The 13,378-nt window shown below is 42.8% G+C and overlaps 1 protein-coding gene across 2 annotated transcripts in view; it reads right to left on the bottom strand.

Moving 5' to 3' along the window:
* Nucleotides 1-13,378, bottom strand: part of chchd6a (coiled-coil-helix-coiled-coil-helix domain containing 6a) — a 68,394-nt gene that overhangs the window by 37,345 nt on the left and 17,671 nt on the right. The window contains exons 5-6 of one of the 2 annotated variants that reach the window (XM_068598240.1): nt 10,464-10,487; nt 9,186-9,269 (exon numbers count right to left, since the gene is read on the bottom strand). In XM_068598240.1, coding sequence (XP_068454341.1) covers nt 9,186-9,269; nt 10,464-10,487 — 108 coding nt within the window. The remainder of the gene's footprint in view (nt 1-9,185; nt 9,270-10,463; nt 10,488-13,378) is intronic. The other variant, XM_068598241.1, reaches the window with a different exon arrangement.

The raw sequence follows: 13,378 nt of genomic DNA, 5'->3' as shown, positions 1-13,378 counted from the left end.
CAGGGCTCGAGCGTGGGCGAATCAAAGAGCGGAGGCTATTTTGGTTCACGTTGGCGCAGCGGCGCAAAGTGCAACAAGGTTGGGTTAGTAAAGATCTTAAGCAAGTAGCGCGCGACAACTGCAGCTCGATATCGAAGAGCCGCCTTTTCGGGAAAATCACACGGTCATCTGGATGGTGGAGGGCGGCACGATGTGAACACACGGCATACGTACACTCGCAGCCGGAGGCAGATGGCGTGGGTTATTTAGTAGAGCGATGCTGGAACAAATAATTCATTTGCGTTGCCAACGATCACATCGATTGGCCTTTGATGCAGCCTTGACTCTGCTGCATTCCCCATTGAAAATGTGTCCATAATTTCATAAAACCTTTAAGAAGGAATTTCAAGAATAACACATGAACCGCGGAAATTATTTAAAGAGTTGTGAAGACCTGCGTCATGCGTGTGGAGGTGTGTGCGCTTATTCGGTGGAGCAGCCTGGCGCCATTTGCATGCGATTTAACTGAGGTAAACACAGAAGACGGCTTTGATCTCCAATCAGAGGCTGCAGATTTATCCGCCGGATCTGTCCAGCTGCCTTCTGACGGCTGCGTGGATTCAGTGACCTGAATTTGACGCCGATGTAAATGTATCCATTGGTTGGAAGGTTTTCCATTAAAATAAACAAAATAGCCGATTTCCATTGAATTGCATTACTGCGTGTCGTATTTGCTGGGTGGTGGGGCGGCCGATGGACTTCTCTCCACACAACGGGCGTGGCTCTGAGACGTGCATCCCGGAGTGAAACACCTTTTCTGCACATTTTCAACGACAACACTGGTTGATACACACCGCCGCAAACGCAGGGCCCCATACCATACCTCTCTTCCTCGGTGTCAGGGAAGGAATACTGAAAGACTTCTGCGACTGCGCCCGAGTGTACCCTCATTAGTGCTCTTGATAAATGAACATAGACATGCCCATAATCACACATTTGCATATCAATACATCTGCCTGCTCGACCACTTATTAGAGCTGTCAGAGCTCCCAGTGAAAAGAATGGCTAAGAAGTGGCGTAATTTCTCCGCTTGAGACGCACCGGTGAGGTTGTACGACGATGCCAGAGGAGCTGTCACGACGAGGGACCTTTGCGTACATCTGTGTCTATTCACAACACCTGTATTGGTAATTCATTACACCGACCTGTTGCGTGGTATCCTCATATCATCATGCCAAAAACGTGAGAGATGTAAATCGACGATGTTGTTTATAGCGCTCGTATTGAAACAGATCAAATTCATGATCAACTCGTACTCTGACGACAAAACACTCACTCCAATGGAGATAAGAAATGGATGGTAATGACAGTCATTAATCTAAATTAAATGTGTTTTTTTCTGCTCACACATCCTATCCATCTATATATAAAAATTAAAAAAGCCATAAAGAGATAGATAATGGAGATTGAACGACGGTGAAATAGCAGGGAAAAAATGTTGTTTCCTGGGAACATACTGTAAACGCCATGATTTTATGGATGAACAGGTTCATATTCTTTCGCCTTTCTGAGCCCAGGATTGCTTCCTCACTCCAGGATAAGGTCTAATACGAGTCATTTGAAATCCCAAAACGCTTCAAACAGATCGGCCCAAATATTGGTAGCTTAATTCATTAGTTGAGTCCGATCTGCCACCTTTTCTTTCCTGAATCATCTTCCTAATTATCTCAATGCCCCAACCCGTAACTGCACTGACACGATGGCCTTTGAGAATTCATAATTCCAATTTGCAGGCAGGTGTGAATTCACGTCTAGTAACCGGTAGGGCTATTGTTTTAGAAGTTGTGTTTCGAAGAAGAAAAAAAGGAAAAAAGGATTAAAAAATAATACTAATATAAACTGATTTATGCTGGTTTAATGAAAACATGTAGTTATTGATTCAGCATGAAGGAAAAATCATACAAGAGATTCAGATATGCTGTTAAATAAAGACTAAACTAGAATAAACACAGTTTTCTGAATCTGAGTCAATCATCTAGAAAATATGTGTAATTTTTTGGAGATCTGCAGCTGAAACCACAGGGAAAATTACTAAAAAAGTGAACTAGATATTATTCCGATAGTTGCTGCAGGTCAGGTTTTTCCCCCACTGTTATGTCTCTTTTTTTCTTGCATCCAACATACTCTCCTTCCCGTGCTGCAGCGAGGCTCTTACCGATGCCGGTGCGATTAGATAAGGGCCGAAGTACCTCGCTTAAGGACGAAATCAACAACATTCAACACAACATGGACCCGCTGATTGACAGCTTTTGCTGCAGCTAAACATGAGCCACTCAGTTTTTTGGGGCTTTGAATACAACTATTAGGCCACATGCAGACTCTAATTGCCACTTCCCTATTTCCTCCTTGTCCATTATGTTCACGTGTTCTCACTCTCCCAGGTCCTAAGAGCATGGCATGAGGAAAAAAACAACTAATGAATAATGATGCTATTACGGAGGAACCACTGTTATTACCATCACTTTGGTAACAGCAGTGGTATTTGCTATTTATTATGTGGCCGTAGAGACTTGTTAATAGAATTGCGATGAGCCATGGTAAAAAACCTCCACAAGCTTGTTAGACATGAAACGGTGGCAACAGCTGTACTAAACAGTCATCAGCCACCAATAGCCCGACAGAGCGTTGCTCCCGTATAATGATGATGATTGCAGCCGGTCGCCCCAGCGTTCTACACATGCTTACTACCCCGCAACTATGGGATTACATTTTTCTTAAATCCGGTGAATTGCAGTCGACAACAAACCCGGGGGCAATTAGGTAGATTGTTTTTTTTTTTGCTGTTTATTTCTACTGGCTTGTTAAAAAGGATGCCACGTTATTAAGGCTGATACTGAAGTGAAAAACAGACCTTGCAAGCTAAAGACCAGGAGACAGAGGAGCCTCCCACACTCCAGGTGGTCAGAGCAGAGCATTGATGCGCTTGTTCTATCAGGACTGAAACTATGCACCATGACTTACGAATGTAAGCAGACACTTGCCAAAGCAGCAGAAGCCCTAAACCACGTGGTAGCAAACATCCGCTACGTCATTTGATGTGGCCCGCGACGGCTTGAAAGACGTATGATCACCAAAAAGTGGGTCCGGTTTTAGGTGGGACTTTTGCATGGGCATAATATTTTTCTTAAAGATTCTGTGCTTTTATTTTGAAGGGGATGTTTTATGTAGCGCAGTACCGTCTATTCATACTCAATGCTGCGTTTGAATTGAACTTTTTGTTAAATTTATTTTCAGTTTGTGGATAAAAGCTTCTTCTCAAGACAATTCATTTTTCCATAGTTCAGCGTCATAGATTCAGTGAGTGAGTATTCTCAGCTAAAGTTACGTAATGTAGTGTTCGGTTGCGTTTGTTAAAAAAGCCTGAAGTTATAAAATGGTTATGTGTGTTCACTGTGTTTTATTACCTTGTGTCCTTAAGATGGACTTCTTCTTTTTTTTACTCCGTGTAAAAAATGTTTTTGTGTTGGCACACTGATATGCTGTACTATCTCAGGTTCAAACTGCAACAACCTTTCATTAAATCCATTTAAGAAGTTGAAAATGTTCCTCGCTTTGGGTCTTGGCTTGTCATTCAGGGGGATGCAGCCAGAGCAGATGACAACCACTGCGCCAGACCGCATGCATGTTCTGATTAGCTCACAATTATTTGTTGGACCAGAGTTATGTCCTTCTCAACTGTGACAAAAAAAGCTTTGAACAATTCATATAAAAATGTGGATTTGATCTTTGTAAAAAAGAAAATGTAGGGATTATTTTATATATTGTTAGTTACAACCGGCCCTTTGAGGCGACCATGATGCCTAAACAATCCCTGTAACACACACACACACACACACACACACACACACACACACACACACACACACACACACACACACACACACACACACACACACAAGGTGCTCTTTGATCCAACTGTAAAAGGAGCAGTCTTTCAACCCACACATACTCCCACCTCAGCTAACCTTTTAGTGGCAGCGGTATTCACTGAACGACATAAAATAATTTCTCACCTGTGGACCTGTGTGTGTGTGTGTGTGTGTGTACGGACCTTAAGTGTGTGAGCTTTGAGACTGTGTGTATGCTGGAGGGTCCCATCTAATGTTAACAGATGACTAACAGTAGAAATGACGACTCTCTGGACTCTTTGCATGGTGACAACAAGACTTGGGTCAATGTTTTATAATTTACATGCCAGATGTTTTTGCATTTGGAAAATTAAAAATCCGTCTTTGAGCAATGCTAAGCTAACCAACTGTAGCTTGTAACGTCAAACATCGTAGGTTTGACTTTAGTTCAATATCAAAGTAAGTATTTGAAAAAGAAAAGGCAGTTTTTAGAGCATGGCAGCCAAATTAAACGCCGACTCAGCAGTCGCCATGTTGAGAGGCGATAGCTGTGCCCCAACCTCGCGGGAAGCCCCTTTAACTAGTACGAGTAACTTCTTAAAGCTTAAAAGACACGTTAAATACAGAATAAAGCACCGTGTGTAAGAAGCAAAATGAAAGTATTGCATTTTTTTTTCTCTCCCAGACCTTCAGAAGTTCAATTAAGTGTAATTAAATGGTCTCACTGACTGTTTATCACTGTTGGGAAATGAACACAAGCACTTTTTTTGTTTGTTGCCAAGGCGAAAATAATGAGGCAACTTGAACGGAAACCACAGCTCCGGAATGTTTAGTCATGTTCACATATTATGAAACTCATATCTTCATCTCCAGATGGGTGCAGCCTCAGTGGAAATATTGCTAACAAGCTAAACTAATAAGCAGATTCGAAGCCCTCGCTGCAGCATATTGAGCAGAAAGCTTTTCACAGGATGAAAGCGTTAAACTTTGACTCGGCCTCCATAGGGCCCTGGCTGGATTCATTTCCATAAGAAAGTGCAACACAGCAGAAAAGGGAGTTTATATATATATATATATATATATATATATATATATATATATATATATATATATATATATATATATATATATATATATATATATATATATATATATATACACACACACACACACACACATCTGAGGGGCCATCCTGGCTCAATTGTCGCAGGAACACACATGTGCTTTGTGTGGGTGTATATGTTTTTGTGGATGTGCGTGCATGGCATCTTAAATAAGTCCCCTGCCTCTCTGTTTGACCAGGAAAAAGGTACTGCCACTGGCATTATTTGGAGTAAAGCAGTGTGTGTGTGTGTGTGTGTGTGTGTGTGTGTGTGTGTGTGTGTGTGTGTGTGTGTGTGTGTGTGTGTTTAGTGTGCAGGTATTTTCTGGTGCACTACGTGGGAGCCCATGCTGACAGCATGTCAAGCAACCTGTCAAGTCTTGGAGGAAGATTATTATCCTTCTGTACGCTCCATTTCCATCATCTTCAAACTCCACTTTACTGCGAGAGAGTGAGACAGACAGCGAGAAAGGGAAAGAGAGAGGAGACATTAGGCTGATAGTTTGAAGTGCATCTGAAATTAACAAAAGGACATGTGCCCCGCGTCAAATACATGTTGCGACCGCTTTTTCCTGTATTGGCATTTTGTAAGAAGTGGAAAGACGGACATGAACTTGAAGATGAACTTCTGGATTGTCAAAACAGTAGATTAGAGAAGCTGTATAGTATCGGGCATGGTGGTCCATATTCATGTTTTCTCAACAGGAAACAGAAAAACAGTACTTGATGATATCCTCAGGCTCCCCTCACCAAGGAAAGGGTGGAGAGCCAGAGTGCATTCATGTTTGACGTCATTTGTGTGACTGAACTGTGTTGAGACTGAACAGTACCGAGAATATTCTGTATATTACTTTTATTATAAACCCCATATGTTGTAATATAAAAAAAAACTTTGATTTAACTGAGGTTTGATCGGATTTCCAGAGAGAATTTAAGGGGAAGTTGTGCTTGTTATTATCAATTTCCACGATATCATTGTGTATTACAGCATCTCTATATATTAGATTTCATCAAGATTCCATTTTAAAAGGTCGAAAAATAGTCATATTGACCTATCGACCCATCCTTCTGGTCGCACTGCACAACTACGGAGGAGGAAGTAGTTGCCAGCGATACCAAAGTCAAGCACTAAGGGAACCTCCCCCACCGAGCGGACATTCTTGATCCCCCTCACCGACTCCAATCTCCCGCGGACTGTGCCGACCCAGCTCTCTGAGAAGTGAAGTGTTAAAGTATTTCCAGGTTCACTGTGAAACTATGGGCAGTTTAAAGCCTAGTCAGAGTGAATCCATGAGAAACGCTGCGTTTCCCCTCAAAGCGATATACCAAAAAATGTACAAATGTGTCACGAGTTTTCTTTTTGTTACATCCTAACCGGCGCATATGTTAATGCAAAGGGCAAGACAACATTCACATACAGTAAGCCTCGCGCAGTTTGACTACGACTCATCTCGGTTCAACTCGGCTGAGCAGTTTGAGGAAACTAAACATGGAGCAGTGAGAACACTTGGAGCCAGCACACAGACTAAAACCGAGGCATTAAGTGGCTTCTGGTGGCATCTGTGAGCACGCCGAGCCGGCAGATAGACACGTAACATCCCCCCACCCCCTTACATATACAGTACACGTGCACCTGAATATACCGTGTGCATGCAAAACACACATGGCATCGCGCGCACACACATACGCACATATAGAGGTCTGTCTACAAACATCCTAAGCCCAACAGCAAACACAGCTTGTGCCACCCGTATGTCAGCCTGCCAGTCGTCTACTCCCTATGCAAACCCAACCTGTTACTAATGAGACTAACACAAATAGCAAGGCATCTGACACCAAGACCTCTGTGTGTGTGTGTGTGTTATGATGGTGTTTATCCACCATTTAAAATTAGACAGCCACAGAATGGTGGAGGAAGGAATGAAGGAAGACACGAAGGACAGAGAACAGAAATTATTTTTTTTTAAAACACAAAGACAGACTTCCCTCTGGTCTTCTCTCTTGAAGAACAGGATTGACACGTCTAGTTTCAAAAAGCCTGAACTTCCGATTTAACCAAACGGGGGGGGAAAAAAGCCTATTGCACGAGTCAGTGGTTACAAAGAACTCTATCCGCTTATGGTAGCTTATGGCACGCGCTACCCATAACCTCTGCTGACATGCACATACGCACACAATTTATCACAGACTCGGTTTGAGGTTTTCATTCGGTCAAGTTTCCAGCAGCAACGGGGAAAAAACAAATGATGTAATAGAAAAGAGAAGTGAGTGAGTATAAACAGGGTTCATACACATTTTGACCAATGGATTTCCTTGACTTTAAACCAAATGTCCGTGACCAAATATTGTGTGAAATCTGGGTGTAAACATGAAAAAGTGATAAAATGTTGACTTTAAACTAACAGTGAGGATTCCAAAGCATACAGTATACCTTTAATGACACAAATGAATGAGAGACAATAGTTTGAGTTAGTTGCCTGTATGTATGCCTGCTTGATATCTTTGAAAATCATAGAAAAATAATTAATTATATATTAATATATAATAATTATTATATTTTTTTCCCTTAGGACTTTTCCTGGCTTGAAAATAACAATTTTAAAATCCCATGATTTTTCCAGGTGTTCCTACCATAAGACACATGAACCACAAGGGGAGCACTCCAATGTTGCTGTGCGGCTCCATCAACTCCTCGGGCTCTTTTTGCGGGACAGATTTCAATTAGCCGTGGCAAACCGTACATAATACTTGGATTTTACACAGAACGTCCAGTAAAGGTTTTTTGCATCCGAGTACTCTGGGGGGAGAGAAAGTTCGCCTTGTGTGGCGCTCGGTGAGGCTGGGACTTAACTCGAGACCAACAGCTTCCGCACCTTTTCTGCCTGGTAAATGTCAGACAGACGGACTGATGAAAGGGGATGAAAGGACTTGTAAGGGCTCCGTGGAGATGCTCAGGCCGGCTAAAATCCGTGTTCCCTTTTGAAATGACATTTACCAACACGGTGCTTTTTTTTCCACGGATTTTTGGTGTGCAGGGTGCCTGCTCTCTTGGGCAGCGGTGCCAGCTACAGTTTAACTTTACGTATGCCAGAAGAAGAAGAAGGAGAAGAAGAAGAAGAAGAAGAAGAAGAAGAAGAAGAAGAAGAAGAAGAAGAAGAAGAAGAAGAAGAAGGAGGAGAAGGAGAAGAAGAAGAAGGTCTGGTAACTACCCACCGTGGTAAAAAGGACAGTTGCCAACAGTAGTTGGCGCAGTTTGGAGAAGCAGGCAGGAATACTAATATGGGAGCTAAACAATGCTCTGACATATTTTGGCCACTTCAATATCACTTCAAGTATATTGAGAATATTTTCAGCCATGAACACCTTTGACAAAACCAGTAATTTTACCTCTCAGAACACCAGAGTTGCTGGTCCACTCTGTCCTCAATTGGTTCGTTTGAGTCATTGTGGGACTTGTTGCTCGCTTGGCTTCACCTGAAGTCACACAATGACACAAACTAACATATTGACCAATCGAGGCAGCGGCGGACCATCGAAGCAAGCAAAGCAACGTCTGTCTGACGGCAAGACAGAGGGAACGCCGCTGTCCACTGCAGCTAAAACACTGACTATTTATACGTACCCGGTACAACCCCGACTTCAAATACATAATACAATCCAATATTCAAACATAAAAGGCCTGGGTGTGTTGTGACACATTGTGGTGCGAGTGTCACCCTCTCACAGTTGTTTCCAGCAGGTGTGCTGGACCGGCGTCAGACCGCCGTTGCCATTCATGTTGCAGAAATTTCCCATAATAACAGATACGACACAGACCTGTTCTGTGTCATCACACATGACTTTCTGTCATAGTGCGGCGGCTGAGTGAACATGCACAAAGCACGTTGGCAAAGTGTTGCACTCTTTTTTTTTTTTTTTGGTGTGCCTGCATTTGTGCGATTGTACAATAGTGTGTATGTTTGTTTGTGTGTTGCAAACTTAAGTCTGTCCAAGTGTATAGACGGTGTGTATGTGTGTCTCTGTGTGCGTGTGCATCTCTAGTTTTGTGTGTATATGTGCAACTTTGGGAAACTGTGAAAAGCCTCTAATGAAGTTTTTGTAAGTGTCTGCGTGCGCTTACAAAGTGCACACAGTCACACGCGCGCATATGTTTGTATGTGTATGTTTGTGTGTGTGTGTGTGTGTAAATGTCGTACCCTCTTCTCCAGCTGTGCCAGCTGCTCCTTGTAGAAGGCATTCATTGCTTTCAGCTGTAATTCTTTCTTCTGTAGTTGCTGAGCCTGCAAGAGGGCAAACACATGCACACACACAAGCACACACACACACACACACACACACACACACACACACACACACACACACACACACACACACACACACACACAGGATTAAAGACTGTGTATTAAGTTGTATCACTAGAAAGTAGTAGACTAGTATGGTACATGTATTAATGGTGATGTTTTTTAATGATATTGGTGTTTTAATCAGAGCAGATTTATAATTATTTTTTATAATGCTATAATATGATACCATACTTCAGTGGTTGCTAGCTTGTTGCTATTGCTACCAATATTGGCTGATTTGTGATCTGAATCTGATCTTTTGTGGCTGTCGCAATTATCTTTAGATTTCACAATTAAGGGAAGTTTGAGCTGATGTTGGCAAAAATATGGCAACCGGACAGAAATTGGATTCGGTTCATATTTACCTGCTGAGTAAAAACAGTGTCGACCTCATCAGAAGCAGAAGCACATGAGACCGTGATTGTTGCTAAATGAAGACCGAGAGGTGCCAATAACGGCTCTCTTGATTCTCCTACAGGTGCCGCGGGGCGTTTGACATCTCTGAAAATGGACATTTGAGTTATCTAGTTGTAGTAAGCGTGTAACCTTGAAGTGAGCATCAACTTTGGCTGCGGAGGCCGAACAAAGTCTCCACTGCGTTCTCCCGAGACCCGACCACGGCCCGGAAGCTGAAGCTGGAGGGTGAACGCAGGCTTTGCAGTCTTGAACCACACTTTAAAATGAGCAGGAGGTGAACGGACTAATTTTTCGTCGGTCGCATCATTCCGATGAGCAACTATTGAAATTAACAACACTGATTTAGGTCTCGTTGGAGGGATGTTAGAGATATATATTAAAAAAAACTGGATGAATATATGAAAAAAAGACAAATAGTAAAGTCGGGAATTATGTGTGTGAGATACGGGAAAAATAATAAGAAGGACTGACAGGTGTGGAGTGGAAAAACAAGTGGGAATTATTTGGATGGATGGGCAGATGGGGGACATGATAAAGCAGAAAGAAAGAAAGTTGAGATTATTGATACTAATCATGATAATTGCAGTTTCAACTTTGATTTAAAAAACATTGCGTCAGTTAGAAAGCAGCAGTATGGATGGATGGATGGATGGATGGATGGATGAATGGAATGGACAAAAGAGCAAGAGGTTGAAAGGTTATGATGAAGCTTACCGTCAAATTTATCTCATCTGCAGACTGGAGAAGTTTGAATGTAGAAAGCAGAAAGAGCAGAGGAGGCAGAAACACAAAGATAGATAGAGGAGCAGGAGGAAGAAGAAGAAGAAGAGGAGGAGGAGGAGGAGGAGGAGGAGGCACAGTGTTTGGGTCAGGGCTGTTACATTGTTAGGATTTCAAGTGCAGGTAAAACACAAATGAATTACATTATTGATCAGACGAAAGACTCAAAGAGAAAAATACAATTTAAAAAAATGACAACGCTGTTGGGTTCAAATGATTGCAACATGCATTTAGTGTCACAAAGAATTCTACAATCAGAGGTATGTTTCTCAAACGTGTACAGCTACCGGGTTGCACAATCACTCAAACTGACGTTACCACAGAAATAAAGATGAAGCAAACATTTCTGACAATGGGCCGACTCTTTTTAAATAAAGATAACATTCGCTACTATGTGTGTGTGACTATATATTCAATGTAATGGTGATTGTGACCCCAATGTAATGCTTCCATACTTCCTTTTCCTCTGAACATATATGTAGCATATCTAAGTATAAAGTTGATTCTGCTTGCTTGTTTCCAAGGATACCAGATGTGCCATGCAGAAGCCTGAGGAAGCGTGTATGAAACACCAACAATATTTCCTTTGATGTTACGGCTCATGTTTGGTTTGGATACTAACCTCACTGTCAGTATCATAAAGCGTCAATATACAGCCGGACGGACGGACAGACACAAGTGTTGAATGTTTAAGAGCCACTCTGGGGGAATATATTTTAGCTTTGCTGTGAATAATAACCACTATCTTACTGCTTAGAAATTCTGGAAATTGAAATATTCTACTTTGCTGAAACATAATTCTGGATCTAGTCATCTACTTTTAATTTAAAAAAAAATAGAATTGCTGAATGATTTACGTACTGAGAAGTCCATTCTCGCAAATGTTGCCCTGGAGATGTCAAGTTGCCGTGTTACAACACATCCTCATCGTCTTACAAACAAGCTCTGAACTCTCCTCCTGCAGGAAAGCCTTCGAGACGGCCACGTAAACTACTTCAGTAACAACAAGCTGAAAATTATTCAACCAACAACCGCATGCTGGGTCCTGAACCCAAGGTTGAGAAACTCACACGCCCCAAAACCACCACACCAGTGTTTTCATGCTCTTTTTTTTCAGTTTCATAAATATCTTTTAAGTGCATGTAATACATACCGAGATGGACATGAATAATTAGTTTAAATGAATGTAAAATATTGCCTGTGAAACGGTCGCTAAAGACTGAATTTGGCAGCAAAAAATAGCATTCAACCATGCATGTTCCAAAACAGCACAATCACACACACACACACACACACACACACACACACACACACACGATAACAGCTGTTCTGACTCCATTGATCTATTGATAGACAGCTAACTGGAAATAAGTAGAACATGAAAGTGCAGCGGCCATGCCTGATCAAACTGATGCCCTGGCGTTTGTCCCGCATAAACGACGCCCCCTCCCCTCTCTCGTTACTATGCCAACACGCAAACACACCCACGTTTCAGCCTGGTCACCTCAGCGGACGCTCGCTTAACGAGCCGGTCCGAGGTGTACGGCACTAAAGTGCATCGGCGTGAGGGAAACTTTGTGTGACTTGCAGCCGCCGCTCACGACAGATGGGTAGTGAAGTCGACGTGTGAAAAGTTTGAACGATAACCGCAGAGTGTCTACGAGAATGGCAGCCTGTCAGACACTATCTGAACTACCCTAATGCACAAAAATCGCACACAATCTGGTGCACCCAGCAAATTAATGCCAGTCAATGTTTTGTTTTTCGTCGCTGAAAGCATCAGCGGCGATGGCGCGGAGAGAAGAGGAGAGAGAGAGAGTCGACGAGCGCACACGTACGGGAGGAAGATTCATCATAATTATCAGGGATGCTGAACGCCAAATCAAGTCAGAGTCGATCGTTCTGCGTTTCATAAACAGATCTTTACTGAGGAGAGACAAAGGAGCGGGGAGAGCGGCGCCTGATGCCAGAGATGCTCCCTCTCTGGCGGGTGAGAGCTGCAGCTGGTGCATGTTAATGCAAAGGGTGGGGGGAAGGGAGGGGGGAGGATTTGGAAAGAAACTGAATGGGTTTTAATTTGGAGGAAAAAAAAGAAGCTCTCCTTCCTATCTGTGTCTGCGTTTTAATTTGCAGTCAGAGATGAAACTGCAAGTGAATCAGATGAGTCCTCTGGTGTCCCTCCAGGGACCCGCGAGTCTATGGTAGATAAAAGCCAGCCAGGCGTGACTTCACAGACCTCACACACACACACACACACACACACACACACACACACACACACATGCGCACATACATACACACACCAAATCGCGGATGTTCATTTAGTCCGCCTATGTTGGGGAAACCTCACCCCTCAGTCATTTGTTCAGTCCTTCCTGTCTGTATTAATGTGCGTCAGTGAGTCCATCTGCAATTCTGCTTTGCATTAGCACTGTGAGAGGACGAAAGAAGAAGAAAAAAACATCCAGTCTTCCTCATTCATTTCAATTAAAAGTGAAAACCGCTGGAGCCGAGGGCGCCAGCTAAATAAATGCAGAGTCATTTAACTTTAAAATCCCGTCTGTTCGTTTGTTCTTCGCATATCTCTAAGAAACGCTCTTCGGTTCTGCTTCACTCCTTCACTCACTGCGTGCGGGTGGTTCGCTGGAGGATCCCGTGGAGCGCTTTATCGGATTTGGTGCCATTTGGACACGCAGCGCATTCAATATTAATACACTTTGAATAAATGAGCACACAGCGCTGGATCCTGGAGATAGTAAACATTATAACCAAACTCCTCTTCACTTCCCCGCCAGCGTGTCCGGGACCGGGGAGCCGAACCCAATGCGCCGGTTACAAAACCAACGGAC

The sequence above is a fragment of the Clinocottus analis genome, unplaced genomic scaffold (genome assembly GCF_023055335.1).
Source record: "Clinocottus analis isolate CAN_PGR_092001 unplaced genomic scaffold, fCliAna1.0.p SCAF_4, whole genome shotgun sequence".
NCBI lineage: Eukaryota > Metazoa > Chordata > Actinopteri > Perciformes > Cottidae > Clinocottus > Clinocottus analis.
Note: the sequence above shows the minus strand (reverse complement) of the source record. Positions and strands in the feature narration are given on the sequence as shown.